The following is a 22,428-nucleotide window of genomic DNA, read 5'->3' on the forward strand; positions in this document are numbered from 1 at the left end:
GGTTTGATTTATGTAAACCATCTTACTTATAGTAAATTGTACCTAATCTGTGCTCTGTTCCTCAAATAACTCCAGTCAAGTGCTGTTTGACAGGCATGGCCTGCTGGCAGTACTCAGCTGTAGTAAAATAAATTTTATAAGTTCATCCAAATTGGGCAGCCTTTTTCTTGGTAGAGCAGAGTGTCATGATATGCTGAATTCCTTACTTCCTGTTTCAAACATTCATATACTAGTCATGAAACACTTCACTTCTAGGGTAAGTAAAAGCCCCCATTAAAATTGAGTGATGCATGTAAAGGTAAGAAATATGGTTAAAAAATTAATTGAAGGAAAGTCATAAAGGGTCTTAATATTCAAATGTGTTAAATGGACACAAAGAAGCCATAATTTATTAATGAATTTAATCATTCAGCAAATATTTATTGAATATCTTCTGTGTTCCTAGTTGCTACCTAATTGAGTGCTAGAGAGTCGGTACTGTAAAAATAAATTCCCTTCTTTATGGAGCTTATTTTCCAGTGGGAGACAGGTAATAACAAAAAAATTATTTTTAAGTAAATACATAGGCAGCATTGGTGATAAAAGCAAGGTCAGAATAGGGAAATAGAAAGTATGAGGGAGGAGTGGTAGCTATTACACATAGTGTGGTCTGGGGATGACTCACTGCTGGGTGACATTTGAGAAGATACCTGAAGGAAGTGGGAAAGCTGAGAAAGCCTGGGATGCAGATTTAGAGGAAAAGATTGTTACAGGCAGAGGCAACAACAGGTGCAAAGGTCCTGAGGCAAGAGCACACTTGGGTGGCCAATGGCTGAAGGAAATGTTTGAGATCAGAGTAGTAAAAGAAATCAGCAGGGGATGTTGGAAAGTTGGGCAAGATCAGATAGGATTTCTGTAAAGACCTTGGCTCCTACTCTGAGCGAAGTGAGAAGTCAGTGATCAGTGAAAGGTGAGTACGTATTGTAACCTATTTTTTTAAATGGTACATTCAGGAGAATATTATATTTTCATATAATATAAAGGAGAGCAGAAGATGATGGTGGTATTTGAAACAGGGTGGTATCTGTGGAAGAGGTGAAAAGTAATTGAGTTCTAAATATATTCTGAAGGTAAAGCTGCATTAATGTGCCAGTGGATTAGATATGGCATGAGGAAGATAGGAATTAAAGATGTCCTCAAGGCTTTAACCTGGAAATTGGAAAAATGGCATTCCCATGGACTGAGATGGAAAATACTACAAGAATGGGTCAAAAATATATTCAGTTTTTGAAAACTTGAGGTTAGCATCCTGTGCTGTTCAAATCAGCAGTCATAACCATATGTGGGTATTTCAATTTACATTTAAATTAAATTAAAATGTTAATTCCTCAGTTGCACTTACCACACTTCCAGCACTCAATATCCAACTGTATGTGACTAATGGCCATTGTATTGGATGTTACGGTTAGACTGATGCATATCATGAGCATTTTGTGGTCATGATCTTAGCTTGGTAACAATCCTACAGTTCTTGTCATGATCTAGCACAATGAAATGCTCTCTCAACCAAAATGTCAGCAGTTTCCTTATGTAAGAAACATGGCCTGACTGTCCCTCAAACACTACTCCACAGTCCATAAATTGAAGCAGTATAGGCATTAGAACGTGGGGGCTGGTAGCACAGGTTTTAGTCAGATGAACTCATGCTCCAACTGTTCTCTATTTCGCACGTGCTCCATGGCTTGGGACCATTACCAAGACTCTGAGCCTTAGTTTCCTCATCTAAATAATAATAGTTAATACACATTATCTAGGGTAGTTGTGAGAATTACACCTCAAATTACTTGACTCAGTGTTTGGCTCAGGGAGTCATATAAGCATACACTGTCATCAGAAGTGAAAAAGGAGGATAAAAGAGGAAATCTAGCATGGAGATTAAAATCAGCAAGATGGAAATGCAAATAGAAAAGGAAGTCTACAGGAGCACTGTGCAATAAAAATATGGACACAAAAATGCAAGCACATGAAACTTTAAAATTTTCCTAGCCAAGTTAAAATAGGTAAGAAACAGGTAAAATTAATTTCATTAATATATACTGTTTAGGTAACAAATTATTATTTCAACATGTAATCAATATTAAAAAAGAGGCATTTTATTTTTTTCTAATCCTTGAAATCCGATGTATATTTTACTTACAGCACTAGCCACATTCCAAGTATTCAACAACTACATGTGGTTCGTGGCTACATATTGGACTGCTCAGGGCTAGAACACTATTGAGTAGAACTCTCCCACTGGCTGCTAGCTTTTGGTAATTCTTGATTACTGACTAACATTTTAGTGCTTGGAAGTTGGTTTCACAAATGCAGGGACTTTAGACAGGATTTTTATACAAGGTGAGAAGAGAGTGTTGTAGAACACTGAGATATGGGTTCCCAATTCAGCTCTACTACTTCCATTGTCCTTCAACAGGTTAGCTAGTCAAAAACCTTTCTTATTTGCTGAACAGAGATAATGGTACTACATCGTTTAAGTACTGCTCTGAGGATCATGATTACAAAGCTTTAGCCCAGTGCCTACAAGCTATTTCTCCAAATGGTAATTGCGGATATTTGTATTTGGGCTCAAGAAATATAACAGGGGTTCACTACAACTTATTCTTTATAAATACACACAAGAAGTATTTTAGAGCTGTATTACTTTTATGGCTTTTGTTAATGAGCACACTGTGTTCTTCCAAAGCTGGGAGTGTTTCTCCTCACAGTGAGGGCAATGATTTGTCCTTATGTCCATCCTTTAGAACACTGCCTGGAACATGACAGGTCCTCAGAAAGTTTATTAAATGAATTTTTGATTGTAGGATTCCTAAGTAATAGTGATAAGCACTCCATTAAAAGTATGATTATTAGTCAATTATGGTAATTTAAAGTTTATTCAGAAATTTAAATTACAAAGCTTATGTAGCTCTCTTTTAATGAGAAGAGTTTCTGCCAGCAATTTAAGATTCTTCAATCGATAAAAAATTCAAATAGTGTACAGCAAGCTTAAATGAGTAGTAGTGTTATTTGTCACAGAAGTAGCTCTACATATAAAATACTAAAATATAATCTCAATAAAGTACTCACAAGACTATCCCAGAATTTATTCAATTCATAATTATTAAAACTCATCAATATTTTCCTTAGAATTGAGAAGCATACAATGCTGGTATAGCATAAACACATTTATTTACTAACAAAAGGGATGATCTTAAGTAAACCAACACTTTGAAATAGTTGTAAAATGTTTGTGATAAAGATAATTGAACACAATAAGGAAAAAAAGCAGTATGAAGATTTGCTCATTGAACTGAGCTTGTTCATCCTTGCAGCTAATTCCTGTCCAAAAAAATAATCATGGAATTTTTACTCTACTTTTTCATAGACCCGAGTACAGGTGATATTGTTCATGATGCATTCCTAGGAGAAAGAATATTAGAATTAGGTCAGTCTTGCATCCCAGAGCAATGGTGGTAGTTAAATGCAAGCATTAGAACCCTACAAAACCATTGTGCAGTAGATTACTTAGAGATATTACTTAGACTGCAGAGAAAATATATTTTAGGATTCCTGGATTTGAAAAGGTAGAACTTGTTATTTTGCTTATGATGTGCATATGCTTTACTGAAAACTAAAGTACTGATTTGCAGTATCTAAATTATTCATTTGGTCTTGACAAATATTATTTCTCATTTTAAAGAAATGGCAAACCATTTGCCCAGGAGCGCAGTTTGGTGGCTTGCCCAAAATTATACTGTAATGCAGCAGCCAGACATGGACTAAATCCAGCTAACATCCTCTGCTATATCATCTCACTTCTCTCTCTCCACAAAGGGCTTTCTTCGTTATTAGTGTTCTAGTATTTACTGTTTTTCACTTTCTTCTTTGCAAATCTTGTTCTCCTGTTCATGATCAGTGATGTAAGAACAGTTCTGTTAACTATGAATGCAGGCAAGAACCCCAGTAAGACACAAGAAGTTTGGCACTTACCACCACTAATTTCCCATCTTGCAGTTTTCTTGTTATTATGCTTTCCTTTCCATCCCATTCCTGATGTTGAACCAATGCACCATTTGCAAAGTTGCAGACAGTCTGCAAAAATATACTTTTAATCTTCTGAAGTATGTCACGAGAGTTTCCATGAATCATAACCTTCTTAGAACATTTTTTCATCTTTTCCTTTCTAGGTCTATTTCATTAACCCATACCCATTTTATTCATAGGATAGTTTATGCTTTTCAATCTAGACCCACATAATATATGCTCAGTCTCTCTCATGGTCCTTAAACTACTTTACCAAAGTTATGAAGCTGGTCCTTTCATTAGTTTGTCAAAATTTAACTCATAAAATGACTTTAGAATTTTTCATTAAGTTGTATCTATAAACAGTAAGAGTGTTAGTAATATAATCTATCATTCTAGAAGCTTCTGTGGTTTTATAATATAAGTTATGACTGACCTGAGTTTTTCTGCCATCAGCTGTAGTTTCTTCAAACTTCTCTCCCAGGTTACAAGAAAACTGTGATGTTTTCAAAGTGCTCTCAGTTTTTATGGTGAGGTTTTTGCCATCAGAAGTGATGATACAATCTGGTTTGGCCATTGCACCTACTTTTCGCAGAGCCATTCCCACTCCTGTAGAATGTTACATCATGTTGAATAACAGAAAGACCGAAGTTGAAGTTTACATAATAAAAGTAGTAATTCTATCATAATTACTATTGTGTGCATATTTGCACTTATCAATAACAATTGCAAACACATAGCCAGTGCTCACCATGTGCCAGCACTTGACATATGTGAATTCATGGAAGTCTTGCAACAACCCACTGATTAAACGGCACTGTTCGCATTTTACAGATCAGAAAGTGAGGCCCTGAAATAACTTACACAAGTTCATTCACCTAGCAAATGATGAAGCTAGGCACGAATAGTGTGGGCAGTCTGGCTCCAAATCTCAGTGCTTGGCTATGTTGCTATGCTGACCTTCAGAAAGTTAGGGAGAAATCTGGATTTGTAAAATTGATTTATTCAATTCAGCCAAACATTGCATTATATGACTGTAGCACACAGTCTGACACATAAAAGGCTCTTGATAAATATTTGATAAATAGACTACATAAAACCAAAATCAATCCTGAGATATTCAGATAGCACAATGTTAATTGCACAGTCTTGACGCTAATAAATGGGAAAAACTTACCCTCAAGTAAACATTTCAGAACTGTGTAACTCAATTACTGCATTGGTCTGATAATTTAATTTATTATCTGTGTAATTCCCCTTAATGTTAACATTTAGAAGGAAACTTAGATCTAGGCCAAATCCCGGTTTCACAGATGAGGAGGCTACATACTAAGCAGAGTAACTAACTTGATAACAAACAGTCGGCCAGGCTTGAAGTCCCCTTGGAGCCTTTTCTTTTGCCAGCTCAGGGGTGGTGCCATGTGTTGTTGGTTGAGTCATTATTGCTCCTCACTTTGGACAAATAAGAAGTTCTGCTCTTCCCATACTTTGATTGCTCTCTAATGAATTGAGCCTTGACAACCTCATGACTCCCAAGCCCTGGAAACCAGCCGTCTGATAACACATTCACTTTCAATGGGCAGAGAAACAGCATTCTTTATTTGGTCCTCACACAAGTAAGCATACACAAACACTGCGTTTCTTGGATATGAGTGCAGTCGACAGCTTTTCCAGAGTCATCTTGATCTAGGTGTACAGTGAACAAAAACAAAATACTGCCTTCTAGTTTTACTTAAGAGTATCAGAAATACACTCAAGATTCACTCAGAACTGGCCTTAACCTGGCATTGTCTTGGATGAAGGCTAGTGAAGGCGTGTGTCTACAGTACAGCGGGAACTAGGTTTCAACATAGGGTCTTTGTAGTGGCAGCACGGAGCAGTCATGTTCATATCTGTCGTATTGTGGCTTCTTAAGGAAGCCCACTCTCAGGCTGGAAGACCCTATGCTAATTAGCTATGCTAATCTATGCTAATCCATCCCGCTGTTAGTGCCCCAAGAAGACAAAGGTCCTTTCTATAATTAGTGGCTCAACCAGTTCACAGTCCTTGGAAAGGAAAAGAATGGAAAAATCATGCATTATTCTGAGCGCGAGAGAGAACCTGAATCTTCCTACAGACTGATTCTCAGAAGACTATAAGTAGCGCCTTTTGTAGGACCACGCCCACCTTACTTGAAGTCGGAAAGCAGCAGCAGGAGGGCCCTGGGGTTCCTGACTGGTTTGCCAACAAAGCCCCCTCATTGCCTCTTTGCCCCTCACCCTGAAGATGCTGAGGCCAGGAACGCAGCGCGCGGCCACCCCCGGCACAGTCGTCCTCCCACAGGCCACGCGCCCACTGCGGCGCCCAGGCGGGACAGGGCACGCGGAAGGTCAGCTTTGCCGGCGCCACGCCTAGGGGCTGCTCTGGCGCCTGGAGGCGAGGATGCCCTGCCGCCCCACGGGGAGCTGCTCCAACCCGAAAGGCCCGGCTCGCCGGGTGAGGGCGCACACAGGACCTGGGGGTGGCAGAGACGCGGCCGGGAGCGGAAGGAAAAGTGAAGCTGGAGCCCGCCTCAGCCCCGAGGGGTTGTGCTGGGAGCCGCGCACGAGAGAGGTACCCGCACGCCCAGGAACCAAAGATGCAGCAGTGAGCGCCCAGGGTGGGCAAGGAGTGGGTGCAGCAGGGATGGGGAGAGCGGGAGAGACAGGAGGGTGGGAGGAGGAGCGAGGACGAGCGGTAGGAAAAGAAAAATAGGGAAAGTTAAGGGGGCTGCCCGGAGGAGGCCGAAGGACCTGAAGCGTGCGGTCGGAAGCGGCAGAGCGCGCTGAAGGGCAGAAGGCAGCGCGGGTGGCTGCCGCATGGGCAAGGGGAAAGCAGCAGGGGCTGGCTGCACGCGGCGAGCTCGGGCATCCCGGAGCGGGAGCGCGGGAGGCGCGCGAGCCCTGCTCTCCCCGCCGCTCGCCCGCGTCGCTGGGGAGGAGGTCGGGGGAAGGGGCTGGCGGCGGAGCACGTCCCGCCCGAGCCCTCCACGCTGAAGGGACCACGCTGAAGGGACGGAGGACAGGCACCGGGGGCGCCACGTTTCAGGCGCCGCGTGCCCGGGAGCCTCACCTACTTCCTTCATGTATTCGTCGAAGCCTTTGCTCTCCACTAAGCGCCATCTTCCTACGAACTCCTGAATGGTGGCCATGGTGGGCGCACGAGCGGCGAGCGAGCAGAGGAAAGCCGCGCCGAGAGCTTGACTTGTGGCCGCCGAGCTACCGCGGCTGTTTTATAAAGCGGCGCGCGCAGGGCGGCGCAGGGCAGCCAATGACAGGCGCGCGTCGCCCCGCCCCCCCCCCGCCCGCACCCGGCGCCCCCGGGCCTCGTTCCGTAAGTCTAGGTGCGAACCTGCTCCACCTGCCCTGGGACCCGAGGGCTCCTCGGGCGCTTCTTGCAAGCGGGGACCTGCCCGGCGCGCCCCACGCCGCCGCGGACGCCAGGCGCTGCACGTTCCCGCGCCTCCGCACTCCCAGGAAGCCGGAGGGCCCCCGGGAGGCCCGGCCCCGCCTCTCCTGGGCCCCTCCATTTTACTGTTGAGCCACTGATCTTTCTCGGTTCCAAATACCCCCAACGAGTCGATTAGCTCTCGCTGGGTTCGGGCGGCAAGAACTGATTCATTAGTGGTTTGGTTGACTGAATGATTGATAAATTTCTTTGTCTCCCTGATCTCTCCTCGTAGTAAGCGGTCAAACGCACATCCCACACCCTCCTGAGAGAATCTTTTCTCCCCACTCGCAGGCCAAACTCCACACACCCAAAATTCGTCTTCACCTGAGTTGAAGTTTAATCAGAAGATGTGGGGTGGGTGGAGGTGTCCCAAGAAGTTCGTTTTCCACACTGAAACCCTGCAGAAAGTTTCAGCTAAAGTGGCTGTCATCGCTATTAAATGTTCCTATTCAAGACTTTTATTCACATTCCCAGCGAAGTGAGCCCTTCAGTTTCTTCTCAACTCCCAAGTCTTTAGACTCCTGCACATTATCTCTTCGACTTTAATCATAGTAATACCCTATATCTGTGTGTGTAGAACGTTACACTTTTCAAATTACACTTGTCCCAGTATCTTACTTTGTGATTCCAGGTCTCTGCGGGAATGAGTAGGGATGAGGTGAGGAGGCTGCCACACAAGGAGACCATCTGCCTTGATGGAGGTAAGGTCTGTTTAGTGAATGCCTACTTGTGCTAGATGCTGTGCTTTCTGGGCACTTTATATCCACTGATTCTAATCTCCAGTAAATTTTTGCTAAGAGTGTTAGACACGTTTTTTGAAAGAAAAAATATGGCGGGGAAAGTTCAGAGTGGCAGAACCAGAATGCTCATCCAGGTCCTTCTCATTCAGGACCTTTGAAATAGGACTATATCAGGCTGCCTCTACTTCATTGTACTTTTAGGGAGCTGAGAGTACAGGCTGCAGTCCCCTGCCGTACCAAGACGTAACTATTAGTTCTCGTACCATCCTTAACAAATTGAAATTAGAAGTTGATTTGTCATCTTCCAGCGTTCCTCAGGTCATTTACTCTCCTGCATTAATTTTACGGTCACCCGTTTTCCTTGTAGTATCATTTTATTATTGAGTGACTCCGTTCATATAGTTGTGCCACTAAGGGCCTGCATGTCCCACACCTGAAGCGCTGCTGCTCAGAAAACGTGCATGTTCTGCGGGCAGTTGAGCATGTCATTTGCACAGTAATGGAAATGTTGACTTCCAGACACTTAGTGCAGCCCTCTGCCCCGGCCAACTAGACAGGCAGCCTTGTGTGTTTGGACTTGCATTCTTAATGTGCTGATTCAACATGTTTGTATTCATTTCTGAAGAGAATGTGGTAATAATCCAGGACTCAGCACTGGAATACTAAATTTTAGATTACCATAATCAACCATGTTACAGAAATACCAAAAGGAAAATAACACTACAGTACTAAATATTTAGATACTTAAGAAATAGTTTTCAAACCAGAGGTGTTTAACACATTCTTTGATGTGATGAGTAGAAATAACCCTTTTGTTGTTGAAACATACCAACACACACAAAAGAAAGATATAGGCCAAAATACCTGTTAGTGTTTCCCATGGAACAAAGAAGGAGGGCCTGGCAACTGCTCTGCTACTCTGGGTAACTCAATCCCTTGCTCTTTGATGCCTCTCATCTGTAATATAGATATATATAGAGAGAGAAATTAGAGTAGATTATCCTAATAATTCCTAATTCCTAATTACTCCTAGTGTCCCTCAAGCCCTAAATTTAGATTCCCTTCCTTTATTATGAAAAATGGCAATGGATTTCAAACTCTGAAAAACATGTAGTACTTCCTTAACTAACCTGTTAACTGAAGGCCTATAGTAGGTTGCTTAACTTGAACATGGTATGAGGTGTAAAAACTAAAACTGAAACAAAATGTAAAGTCTTGTATGTCTTTATGGGATGGTTGAGTATCTCTTTATTGGAAAAAGGGGGGAGAATTATCACTTTATTGAGATTAACCACATTACAATACAAGGAACCAGGAATAATAGTTTTGTCCTAGCCTGTCCTTACAAACATAAATAACTGTGCTGGTCATTAGTTTTAATGTCAGGATAGAGTTGATAAAGGCATCACATCACATTTTCCTTCATGATGGAGAATAGTAACATATTATTATTCTTACCAATGAAAATGGTTGAAGAATCAACTGCTAGCATTTCTTCCTGAGTAGCTCTAGAAGACAAGCATTTGTAAGACAAATGCAGTTTTACTTAATATCTCTAAACCTCAATTTTCTCATCTGTGAAATTAAGAAAGTAAGAATTAGACAAAATGATTTCTTAGAGCCCTTTCAGCTTATGCAGTACTCCTCCAGTAGTAATTACCCTGAATAATATACTCAAAATTGCTCTAGTTCCCCCTAGTGGTAAACCAGAATATTTCTCTTGGGTTTTCTTTGATAAATGTTACTATCTTGTCAGTTTCTCTTTCCAGAGTCGCACACATAGCTTTGTGTATATCATATAATTTTTTTTAAAGACAACTTCCCAGTTACAGCTGGTGTGGATAATGTGCCTTCCGCAAAGTTGACTTTTTTCTGATTTTTTTAAAGACAACTTCCCAATTACAGGCAGTGTGGATAAATGTGCCTTTTGCAAAGTTGATTAATAGTCTGCAATCATTTCCTAAGGGCAGCATGTGTTGGTGGCCTAGAAGCATGCATCTTATAGAGAAAGAGAGAACATTACATTAAATAAAAGATTGAAGTGAATACACAAAGCAATTCATGTTCAAACAATTGAGTCTTCTCTAAGTATGTGCCCAGGTCAATCAAAAAAGGAAGATAAGAAAAAGCAAAGTGATCACTAGAAAGCAAGGGGTACTTCTCAAATTTCAGTGTGCAAACACATCACCTGGGGACCTTGTCAAAAATCAGTCTGACTCAATAGTTCCTGAGTAGGGCACACAGTCGTGCATTTCTAACAAATTCCCCGGTGATGCCAGTGTTACTGGTCTGGGGACACGCTTTGAATAGCAAAGTTGTAAAGTATGCAAAAATATGCATATAACTTTGTCACATGGGGGTGACATTCACTTCAGTGCATAAATATTTTCTGATTATATCCCCCAAAATATATAGCAAAGACAGGAAATGGGATAAGCACACTCCAAAAGTACCTTATTCAACATTTGGTGGTGGGAAGAGCTACTCAGTCATCCCTCAGAGGTATGCATAGTGCTGCAAAAACACCGAGTTGATTCTGTGCATTCCTCCAAAGGAGCCAAGAGGTAGGAAGGATACCTTTTGTTCATCCACCCTTAGATACTATAGGACATTTTTTTTTCACCTGCTCACTTTTGCATTGACCAAACTTAAAGATATAAATTCAATAGCATGTAGTAAAAGGTTTGTTTTACTCTCCATGCATTCCCCCATGCTGTCTTATTTTATATTCCTGAATTCCTCTTTTTACAGCAATAGTTTCTCAAGTGACTCATCATGAATAATGAGACACCAATGTAGGTTTCCAGTGAATGAACCACATTCTTTTGCTAAGGTGGCTAAACACTGTGAGTTCTTATAGGAACTGGGAGGTTGACTGGGTATTACCATTGAAGGCAACCATGATCTTGGTTAGGGTCTATTTTAGAAGATGAAGTAAAGATTTGTGCCACAAACCTCAAATCTTGTCACCTATCTTGCAGCCTCAAAATAAGTAGGTAATCCTCAGGACAAAGCTAGGGTTCCTAGGAGCCTTCCTGCTCTGGGATATTGGCAGAACCAAGCAAACTGTTTTTGCATAGTGCAAGACATGGGTGATCATGAGTCCAGTTTGCCTTGCATAGGTCTGAATCATACTCAGTGTCCTGGTGTAGTTGTGAACAGCTCTCTCTGTCTCTCCAAGAATCTCAAATTGAACAATGTTGAATACAGAATTGTGAAATTTAATTCTCATCTATCAGGCAGTTCCAAATTCTAAATTCCAACTATGACATTATCTATAGTATCTACTAATATTATCAACTACTATCATCTAATGTGAAACCTGAGTGTGGCCTTACAGGAAAGAAGAAATGCTGTGGGGCCTTATTCAGTCTTTCCTTAATCACAGGGCATTGTGCAACTGTGTCATGTGTGGACTGCTCTGCTTACCCACAAATTAAGCCCCAGCAGAGCTGTCCACCCACAACTTCCTTTGACTTAAGGAAGCCTACATTTCTAGACCACCTAATGAATATGAGGAATAGAATCTAGCCCTTGTATTCCAGAAATGTGTTACATGAGCTTATACCAACTGAAGAACTGCATTTCTCCTTTTTAATTTTTTCATTTAGCCTATATTTATAAATATTTTTTTTCAGTTTAGTTCAGCATATTCTAAAAATTCCCAAATATTAAATATCTTTGAAAATATGAGATAAATTCATTTTATCTTTATAATAACAAGTGAATTTTCCAAGAAGATACCACAGAGTCTTTGCAGGGAAGGGGGTGCAGTTCATAGTCCTTTTGCTTTCAATATGTCTAGAAACTCTAGATTTTTATTTGTTTGTTTTTTTGTTTGAGCAGATCATTCTTTGTCAGGAACTAGGTGGGTGTACTAAGTGGATACATCCTGCTTAAAACTCTTGTGCCAAATGACAAGAACAGATCCATAGACCAATGGAACAGACTAGAGAGCCCATATATAAACCCAAATATATATGGTCAATTAATATATGATAAAGGAGCCATGGATATACAATGGGAAAATGACAGCCTCTTCAACAACTGGTGTTTGCAAAACTGGACAGCTACATGCAAGAGAATGAAACTGAATCACTGTCTAACCCCATACACAAAAGTAAACTCAAAATGGATCAAAGACCTGAATGTACGTCATGAAACCATAAAACTCTTAGAAGAAAACATAGGCAAAAATCTCTTGAATATAACCATGAGCAACTTTTTCCTGAACACATCTCCTCGGGCAAGGGAAACAAAAGCAAAAATGAACAAATGGGACTACATCATGCTAAAAAGCTTCTGTACATCAATAGAACAAAAAGGCATCCTACAGTATGGGAGGATATATTTGTAAACGACATATCTGACAAGGGGTTAACATTCTAAATATATGAAGACCTCACACGCCTCAACACCCAAAGAGCAAATAACCCGATTAAAAAATGGGCAGAGGATACGAACAGACAATTCTCCAAAGAAGAAATTCAGATGGCCAACAGGACATGAAAAGATGCTCCACATCGCTAATTATCAGGGAAATGCAAATTAAAACCACAATGAGATATCACCTCACACCAGTTAGGGTGGCCAACATTGAAAAGACTAGGAACAACAAATGATGGTGAGGTTGTGGAGTAAGAGGAACCCTCCTACACTCCTAGTGGGAATGTAAGCTAGTTCAAGAATTGTGGAAAGCAATATGGAGGTTCCTCAAAAAACTAAAAATAGAAATACCATTTGACCTGGGAATCCCACTCCTTGGAATTTACCCAAAGAATACAACTTCTCAGATTCAAAAAGACATATGCACCCCCTATGTTTATTGCAGCACTATTTACAATAGCCAAGACATGGAAGCAACCTAAGTGTCCATCAGTAGATGAATGGATAAAGAAGACATGGTACATATACACAATGGAATACTATTCAGCCATAAGAAAGAAACAAATCCTACCATTTGCAACAACATGGATGGAGCTAGAGGGTCTTACGCTCAGTGAAATAAATCAGGCAGAGGAAGACAAATACCAAATGATTTCCCTCATTTTGGGAGTATAACAATAAAGCAAAACTGAAGGAATAAAACAACAGCAGACTCACAAGGAACAGGATGGTTATTAGTAAGTAGCAATATGATAAAACAGTGCATCTTTTTAAAGGACATTATGATTAGCACACATAATGTAGGGGACTCACGGGGAAGACAGTGTAGCACAGAGAAGACAAATAGTGACTGTGGCATCTTATTACACTGATGGACAGTGACTACAATGGGGCATGGGGGGGTCTATGGGTGAATGTAGGAACCACAATGTTTTTCATGTGAAACCTTCATAAGAATGTATATCAATAATACCTTAATTAAAAAAACAAAGAAAGAAAGAAAAAAACTCTCGTGCCAAATTCTGCAATGCAACCTGAAATAAACCTTCCTCAGGTTAGAAATATCTTGTCTGAGAAACACTGTGTTAAAAATCATGAAGTAATTGATATCACAATCCAACTCTCCCTGTGTTTTCAAGTTAGTTCATTGCCATGATACTTGGGAATAAACTGACACTTGGCTATCCCTAAAGTCATGGTGTATGCTGAAATACCCAAGCTGCAAAATAAAATCTGCCAGTGTTCAAGTCAAAACAGATTCTCCACCACCCCAGCCAGCTTGGTAAGGACCAGACAACCCTGCTGTGTTCCCTTTCTCATGTCGTTGACATCTTCTTTTAGAAAATACACTCAGAAGCAAAGCTTAGTGGTTTCCAGCACACATACTGTAATGCCTTCATCTTTTAGAAACTGTGGTTTCTTTGGGAAGAATATGGCTCTGTGTTATTGAATTTTGTTGTATGGTGTACAATATCACTTCTGTAGCTATATTATCAGTACATTATACAAAGTAATACAAACCCTTGACAGTCACTAAGGACAGATAGAGGTGTCATAATGAATTCTCTGAGAAGCTGCAGATTCAAACCAGTCTTGCAAGAAACCCCTTAAATTGAAATATATCTTGGAACTCTCTTCTGCTATTCTAGAACAGGACTAGCTTCATTCACCAGTGTCCCTTTTATTGTTACTATATGAAAGTTACTTTTCATGGCACTTCATATGTGAAAAAAAGATGTGATATATTTCTCCATCTTAGTTGACAATGATTTCTGAGATATAAAAGTTTGGCTCCTCTATGCAACAGAAAATTTTAACTGCCTAATATCTCATATGAAAAAAGAGGGGATATAAATCATAATTGGAAACAGAATAAAAATCACTTTGGAATTCAGCAAACCCTTAATGACTTTCCAAAAAACCTGAGTGGTGACACTAACTCCTGTGCAAAGTGTAACAGGTTCTCTTTCACTTTGGGCTTTACTGTGTTAGTTGCAGCAGCCTCTCATTCTGTAGGACAGCCCTCTGGTTCTTTCACACTGATCCTTCTCAACCCAAAGCCTCAGGCCTTAGTGCTCTGAGGGAACCTACCTCATTCAAGTTACTAATGCATATTCAGAGGTAAAACTTGATCACTAGTGTCCACACCCAGGAAATATAATTTTTAGTTGCATATATTGGCAGTAATTCCTGATTGGACTTGATCTCAGCCCAATAAACTGTCACTTATGCAGACATACATGTTATTAGTTAAACCTTTAAAGGCTACATAGTTTCCTATTGGAATATCAATTTGTGACTTGGATTCAGAATTAAAGAGGAATCTTAAAATCCTAGAGTTTACGGGAATTTTAAATTGCTACTTCACTTAAAGCCCATTAAGATAGTCTCAATACAAATAAATCCAGTCTCTAATAAGTCCTTCTGGTGATAGAAGCCTCACTTCCTCACCAAGAAGCTCCATGTTTTGATAGCGCCAATTGTGAGAAATCCATTATCTTTACTGTGCTGAAATCTGCTCTCAGTAATTTCTAGCTACTGGTTTTAGTTTGACTCTCTAGAACAACATAGAATGCCTGCTGACTTATTCTCCCATGGTGGGCCTATAAGACCTATAAATAGTTGATGATGGAGGCATTTCACCCATATAAAAATTGCTTAATGACCCAAATACATTATATATAAAACACTTGAGAGAAATAGAACTATAAATGAAATTCTTTAAAATACATTATGTATATATGTGTGTGTAAATGTACACATACATATGTGTGTGTTTATCTACACAAAGTGGTATCAATTATAGAAAAATAATATTAAAAAAGAACAATAACCCAATTACATTTTCAATTTAGAAAAAGCTAGAGGCTAGGAAGGACCAAATAATAAATGACTTTAACTTGTTTAGCAGGATCATTACAAAACATTCTGCAGAAGAATCATTGCCATTCTAGTCAGCATAGTTAGAATGCTTGCAAAATCCAACTTCAGTTGTTGCCCGAATGAAGTTTTTCCAGAGTAAGCAATGACATAATACTAAATTATAGGTTTATTAAGAATAGCAAATATATTCAGTCATTATTTTAGAAATACTTTATAAGAAAAAGTATCAAAATGAAAAATAAGGGGATTCACTTAAAATTAAATTATTTCTATTAATTCATATTTGGTCTATGAAAATAATAATTGATGATTATAACAATACCAGTGTATAGATTTTAAGTAGCTAAGGGAAATTTTACATTACAACTAATTATGCAATTGTTTGGCCTCTACCCTTGCTCCTCAGGAAAACCGTGTATCATAATAACAGTGTATGTGCCATATGACTACACACACACACACACACACACAATTTGCTCACTATTTAAACTGCAACATGGCCTTTTCTGTTCCTTAAATAAATTTATTTTAAAAAATGCTATAATCTTTGGAGCTTCAATTCCCCTTTGTCTTCACTTGAATTTAAAAAGATTATCTTTAAAATCTTTAAAAGATTATATAAGAATCAAATTAGAGCAGCTGTTGTCTCTATGATAACTGTCAGCTTCCATATTTTGAGATAGGCCAGGCAAAGAAATGCCAGCATTACTCATAAAACAGTAATTTTATTAAGTATCCACCATAAAGGCACAATGGTTTAGTTAAAAAATAGTGACCCAGGATGTGGGAGTCCATAGTTCTAGACTTTAATCTGCTACAGAATGTACAAACCTAGATTTTTGTTTTCTCACCTGTGAAATGAGAACAGAGTAAATCAAAATTCCAAGGACATATGTATTAATTTCACAGTGTATTTCTTTAACAACTCAAAAAGAAAGCTGCATTGACAAAAACAATAAAAAAAAAACCCTAATTGTGTCCTTTAATCATTTGTCATCTAATTTTAAGGGTGAAATACAGTGGTTGAAAATTAAAATATATGCATTGACTGTTTTCAGACTCTTGGGCAAATTTCATAATTTAACCCTTATTGTTGCCCAGCCTCCTTCTGTCCAGCAAGATCTTATGGGGTCGGGGGACAGTGGACAAGGGTGTTGTAAGCAGAGCAGTGGAAGAGTTTCCTGAGCTGAGGAAACTGCAAATGAGAAATTCTCAGTGATTGGGGTGGTATGGTTTACTGAGACAGGAGGTCCACGGTAACATCTCATGAAAAAAAATAGCTTTAAATATGCAAGAAGCACAAAATAAATTTCTTGTATTTAAATTTATTATTCAGATATAAACCATTCCAGCCAAATAAGACTTTTCTAGCTTTTCTTTTTCCTCTCTTCCCTAGCACAAGAGCAGCCTGGGGGAGGCCAGGAGATTGTTAAGTCTCCACCTTGCCCAGATTGAGGTTTTTCAATCTGTGCAGAAGCTGAGGAAACTGCCTTCTGCTTTTGCAATGAAGGCTCTCTCTGTTACCTACCTGCTAACTTATTTGTGAAAATGTGCAAGAGGCATTTATTTCCATTCTCTCACACCTCCTTCTCCTCCCATAACCCCTCTCTCATTTTTCTTCTTTTTTCCTACCTACTTGGGATTTCTACTATTTCTGAAAAAAAACTTGCCAGAGTCTGAACTAAATACATTATATAAATCTGTTAAGTCGACTGATACTACTAAAAGCAAATGACAAGCATTGATACATTTGAATGTGAAAACCTCACTGTTAGATCACTGTTTTTTTAAAGAAACTATCACTAGACACTTGTGGATGACAGCACTGTTCTGCACATGACTCCAAGAGCTGAAGAAAAGGTAATTTGGAATATTGATGCTCTATGAGAAATTAGTGACCATTCATGTAATTTTAAAAAAGAGAGGCAACCAAGAGCTTCAGAATAGATTTTGTGGTCAAAGAAACTTTGAGTCCTGGAAATACTATGGATATCAAGCCTGTACTAATCTTCTATTTGTTATTCAGAGATTACGTCACCTTTTCTTCTTCACCTGCCTACAGTACCTGAGGCAAGGAAGGGAGGTTCCCTTTGAAGCCTACATGTTTAACTGGCTTGTTCAGTTTCTCCCTAACATCAGCAAGAAGAAAAATTATACATACAAATGTATTAATTTACAAATAAATTCAAGAATGTCATTTTCCTTTCTTTTCCACACCATTTCCACACTCTCACTGAACTTTTCAAGGACAAGTTACAGTAATAGATCAATTTCATTCGGCAAACTTATTTCTGGAATTGTCACTGGCACCCAGGATTATCTAAGGCAAATGATCATTTCTCACTGCTTTTCTCTTAACTAAGTAAAAAATAGGTATAGCTTTCAAGAATTTCTGAAATATGACTATTAGGATTTATAAGGAAATTTTATAAAAGATGTTGGCCTACCTAAATTGATCAGGAGTTTTAGGCACCTATTGTTAGTTCAATTCACACTACCTTCTAGGGTGGTGCATTGCAAAAGTTCTGGTATCTTCGGAACTTCCATCCAAACATTATGATAAGTAAGGTTCATTAGGGAGACCTCTGTTCTTTTTGCTGTGACCACAGCACAGTGTTCAGGCTTGCTGTGCCTCTACCTTCTGAGCGGCTTACTTTGACATTGTTCTTTTCAGACCAATGAATCAACAATAATTTTCTAGGATGATTTTTTAAATGGTTACGCATGAGATCATCACACTGGTGTCCTGCCATATGTTATTAAATTCTCTCAGTTCACAGCATACTCCCAAAATACTTCCAGGTAGAGTGTTATCACTCACAGCTAGGGAGTTGGTCAAAATGACAAGAGTCCAAGAAGACAGCTAAGTCATCCTGGGTGGAATATATAAAATCCCTATCCTGGACTAGGATAAAGGTGATGTTTCCTTTGAGCTCCCAACCTTATTAATGAACATCAAAAATTAGGACTAAAACATAGTGTAGGAACCCTCATTCACAGCTGGTAAGATGTAAATTAGGACAAGCAGTTTGGAAATCTGCTTGGAATTATCTACTAAAGTTAGATATCTATACCAAGAGACATGTAGAAAAATGTTCATGGCATTTTTTTTTAATAGCTTCTCAAAGGAAACAAAGTGTTTGGCACTCGTAGAATGGACTTCAGTGTGGTACATTCATACAGTGGAATAGCATTCAGCAATGAAAATGATAGAACTACAGCTGATTGGACCACTTGGATGAGATTTCCTAACCATAATCTTGAGTGAAAATACACACACACACAGACTAAACCCTGAATATTCTACTTATGAAAAGTCAAAAATAGGTAAAACTTATCTATGGTGTTAGAAGCCAAGACAATGGTTTCTTTTGGAAGGTCATCTGGGGGCTTCAGAGTCCTGGCAAATTTTCTACCTGGAAGATGATTACAAGAGTGGGTTCATGTTGTGAGAACTTACCAGGATGTACACACAGGATTTGTGAGTGCTTCTCTATCTACTGTTAGGCTTAATAAAGAATGTTTATTTTTTTAAATATATATAGGCATTGGTGAAGGAACTATGAAAATATCTAAGAGTCTCAGGAAAAAAAAGAGTAAATGGTTCAAAAAAATTCTATATGTATTATTAATCCTAGCTTGTAAAGAGGTCTTTTTACATCATCTCAGTTAGTTAGGGAATATCTAACTTAGAAGTTATATCAATTTTGTCAGTTTTAACCTGTCAACTGAGTGTAGCTAGGGTAGGTTGAGTCCAGCAATTAAGGAAGTATGTTTCGAGAGGGTCACACAATAACTTTCGATCTTCCACTTCACGAGATTCACTAACAACCGTGAGGGTGCTATGTGACTAAGAAATACATGAAGGTTCCTTTTGGAGACTGCATGGTGGGGTAGAGAAAATGTGGAATTTGGAGCCAGATGGACCTGAGGTTGATTTTTAGCTCTGCTACATACTAGCTACATGATCTTGAGCAAGTCACTTACTTTCTCTATTGCTTCATCTTTAAAGGAGAATCATAATATCCATTTAAATAGGGACTCTGTTACATATGTATGTATGTATATTACAAATGAAACATTCAGTGAATGGAAACTGTTATGATGAATAGAATTATCTAACATATTTGCTAACAAAGTAAATGAACTGAACCAATATAATATGTAAGTTTTATTTTGTCCTCAACATTAACTACATGTTAAAATGTTCCAAAAGCATGGTCTTAGGCCTCAGCAAACAACTGGTCTTTCTCAGAATGTCAGAAGCTGGTATTCTCTGTGGTCCCAGATACCTCCTTGAAAATCTAAGGTAACCAATATGCACCTAAGACTTACTTGGTACTACAGTATAACTAGTGTCCCTCAGATGAGGACTTCAGGCCCCTTCAATGACTTTCATTTGAACTTTTGTCATGGAATGCCTCTAGGGAAAGGGTAGAGTGGAGAAGCTGACAGGACATGAGCCTCACTTAAAAGGGCAAAAAGAGCATTACTGTGAACATAAGCAGGGACACAGGAAGAAAATACATAATTCCTGCATATTCATATAGACCACTGAAAGAAACACGTAGCAGAGGAATTCAGTATGTGGTCCTTTACAGGTAAGTGTGGGCATCAGCTGTACAATCAGCAGAATACAGCCTAAGCATTAGTATCTTAAAACTCTAGGTTCTTATCTATATAGTGGATCTAATTGAAGATTTTACATTTATTTTTGAAAAAATAAATGATTTGATCCTTTAATTCTTAAAAATGATTTTTATTAGTCTCTGTTTTTTGTTTTTTACATCTTCAAAAAATACATCAGTCTGAAACTACTTATGGGGTGGAGAGTTGTGGAATTAATACAGACCACTTCCCCTCCTCTGAGCCCAAAGTACATTCAAAATGACATCATTTGTTTTAGGGGCTTTAAATTCCTTCCCTAGTACAACCACAGATCTTACAGGTAACGGAGAATTCAAGGACTTATTCTGGCCCAGTAGTCAGAAAGGCAGAGATTTACTGTCCCCATCTTAGCTGTCTGTGAAACTTTCTGCAAGAAAATTTTTGACCTGAAAGCATTGGTACTGACATAATTTAATTAGGCATGTGTGAAACTTTAGTGTTCCGGAATCCAAAATTGATATAATTAAAGTGAAATGCAATGTACCTCTGATACCATTTTTTAATGTCACACTCCATCACTTCTGTTTAGTATCAAATCACAAGAGATATATTTCATCTGTTAACTGCATTTTACATGCCCTTCATTATTGGTCTTGAAGCAATTAAATTTGGGAAAGAATTACTGAAGCATGGAGTGAGATCCAAAATAATCAAGTTCACTAACGTTGCTTTCACTCAATGTGATGTCTCTAGCAGATAAATCAGCAGTCATAGTTTCATTCTACTATAGCTATTTCACCCTCGAAAATAATTAGATGAAAAACTGAGAGATAGAGATTTTTATTTTCAGAATTTTTGTGAAAATCTAGCAAAAAGAAAGCTGCTTCTATCTAATGCTGTATTATAGAAATTATTATTCTCTACATAGATCATGTGTTTTTAGCAAACACTAAAAATGAAATTAAATTTTCAATATTTTTTGTCCATGTGTCTCATGAACCACCAAGTGTTCTTGGAGATTTCAGCCATCAGACATATTCTCTAAGAGATACAATTGATAGTTGATACAAAGGACCTGAGAATCTAACTTTCACTCAGTAAGAAACCTATCCCATGATATTTTTTATATGAAATTGCCATATTTATAGGTTAAGAATGGTCAGATCCAGCACTTTCATATAATACAAACAAATGTTTGACGGGTTTTGAATAAGGCATCTTGGTGTACCTAGAAACTTGGGGTTCTTTTTTCAGTAAGTTGACATGAATATATATTTTGGAACTATTATCTGATCAAAGGTTCTTCTGTTTACTGTTCTCTATCTTTTTCCTATCAATTTACTCCTTTCAACTTGCATCGACTGCTTCTGTTCTATCAACCTAACAGACGCTCCTCTTCCCGAAAATCACAGATGATCTTTCAGGAAATTGTCAAATCCAAAAACCATTTCCTGTTGCTTCACCTTCTCTGCAGCCTTGGGCTATCCGATTAGTCTCTCTTGTAAAACTGTTCCTTCTTTCCTGTCAGTGTCACTTCATTACTTATTTCTTGACTCACTTGTTTAAATTTTTGTCTTTTCCACTCACTGCCCAAGTGAAGGTATTCTGTTAGTCTCCACTTTATATCTTTTTTTTTTCTCTATAGATTTATACTTTTGCTAATCTCCTTCACCCTGAGCAAATGAGCTCCCCTTCTGCCTTCAGGCCACGGGAGCACACAACTGCCCTTACTGTTACTACAGCCACTGTCTCTCCTTTCCTTTTACTCAGTAACAAGGCACTCCACCTCCTCTACTATTAATCTCTCCTTGTACTATCACCTGCCTTCCAAGTACCCCAGGGGCATTGCTCCCTTATCATTTGTCCTAGATCCTCAGCCCCTTTCTAAAGGCTCTTCTCCCTCAGATATTATCTTGCTTGATTTTCTCTTATGATGTAAAGAAAAAAAGTCTCTTGACCCTATGCTACCTTCCAGTTATCAGCTATCTCCCTTTTTTCATTCTTAATGAAACTTAAACATTCTAATTTGTTTTCATCTTCATATTTTATAACTTTTATTACCTAATGTCTTAGGTAGGGTACCTCCAGAAGGCAATGCATAAGAATTTGTAGCTTATTTGGGAGACAACCCCAGCTAGTGGTTGGGTAAGTGAGTCAGGGCAGGGAAAGAGCCAGCACAGGGTGTATCAATGCGTAGGGAACTACTGTGGGAAGCTATTTCATGTCACTGGGACATCTGAGAAGCCATGTACAACATGCCTGAGAGTTTCCCCTCCTCTGGAATGAGAATGATGGGGTATTC

General features: G+C 39.0%; 1 protein-coding gene and 1 long non-coding RNA gene across 2 annotated transcripts in view; one reads left to right on the forward strand and one right to left on the reverse strand.

The window, feature by feature from the left end:
* Positions 1–3,188: 3,188 nt before the first annotated feature.
* On the reverse strand, positions 3,189–7,288 carry FABP5 (fatty acid binding protein 5). The gene is made up of 4 exons (XM_036919433.2): positions 7,132–7,288; positions 4,478–4,650; positions 4,009–4,110; positions 3,189–3,438 (listed from the first exon to the last, which is right to left on the reverse strand). Exons 1-4 carry the CDS (start codon positions 7,208–7,210, stop codon positions 3,385–3,387), a joined length of 408 nt encoding a protein of 135 aa, XP_036775328.1. The 5' UTR covers positions 7,211–7,288; the 3' UTR covers positions 3,189–3,384.
* An 850-nt stretch (positions 7,289–8,138) lies between these two features.
* Positions 8,139–22,428, forward strand: part of LOC118929393 (uncharacterized) — an 89,371-nt gene continuing 75,081 nt past the window's right edge. The window contains exon 1 of the long non-coding RNA XR_008996263.1: positions 8,139–8,210. This is a non-coding gene — a long non-coding RNA (uncharacterized LOC118929393). The remainder of the gene's footprint in view (positions 8,211–22,428) is intronic.

Source organism: Manis pentadactyla, chromosome 3 (genome assembly GCF_030020395.1).
Source record: "Manis pentadactyla isolate mManPen7 chromosome 3, mManPen7.hap1, whole genome shotgun sequence".
In the NCBI taxonomy this organism is placed as follows: Eukaryota; Metazoa; Chordata; class Mammalia; order Pholidota; family Manidae; genus Manis; species Manis pentadactyla.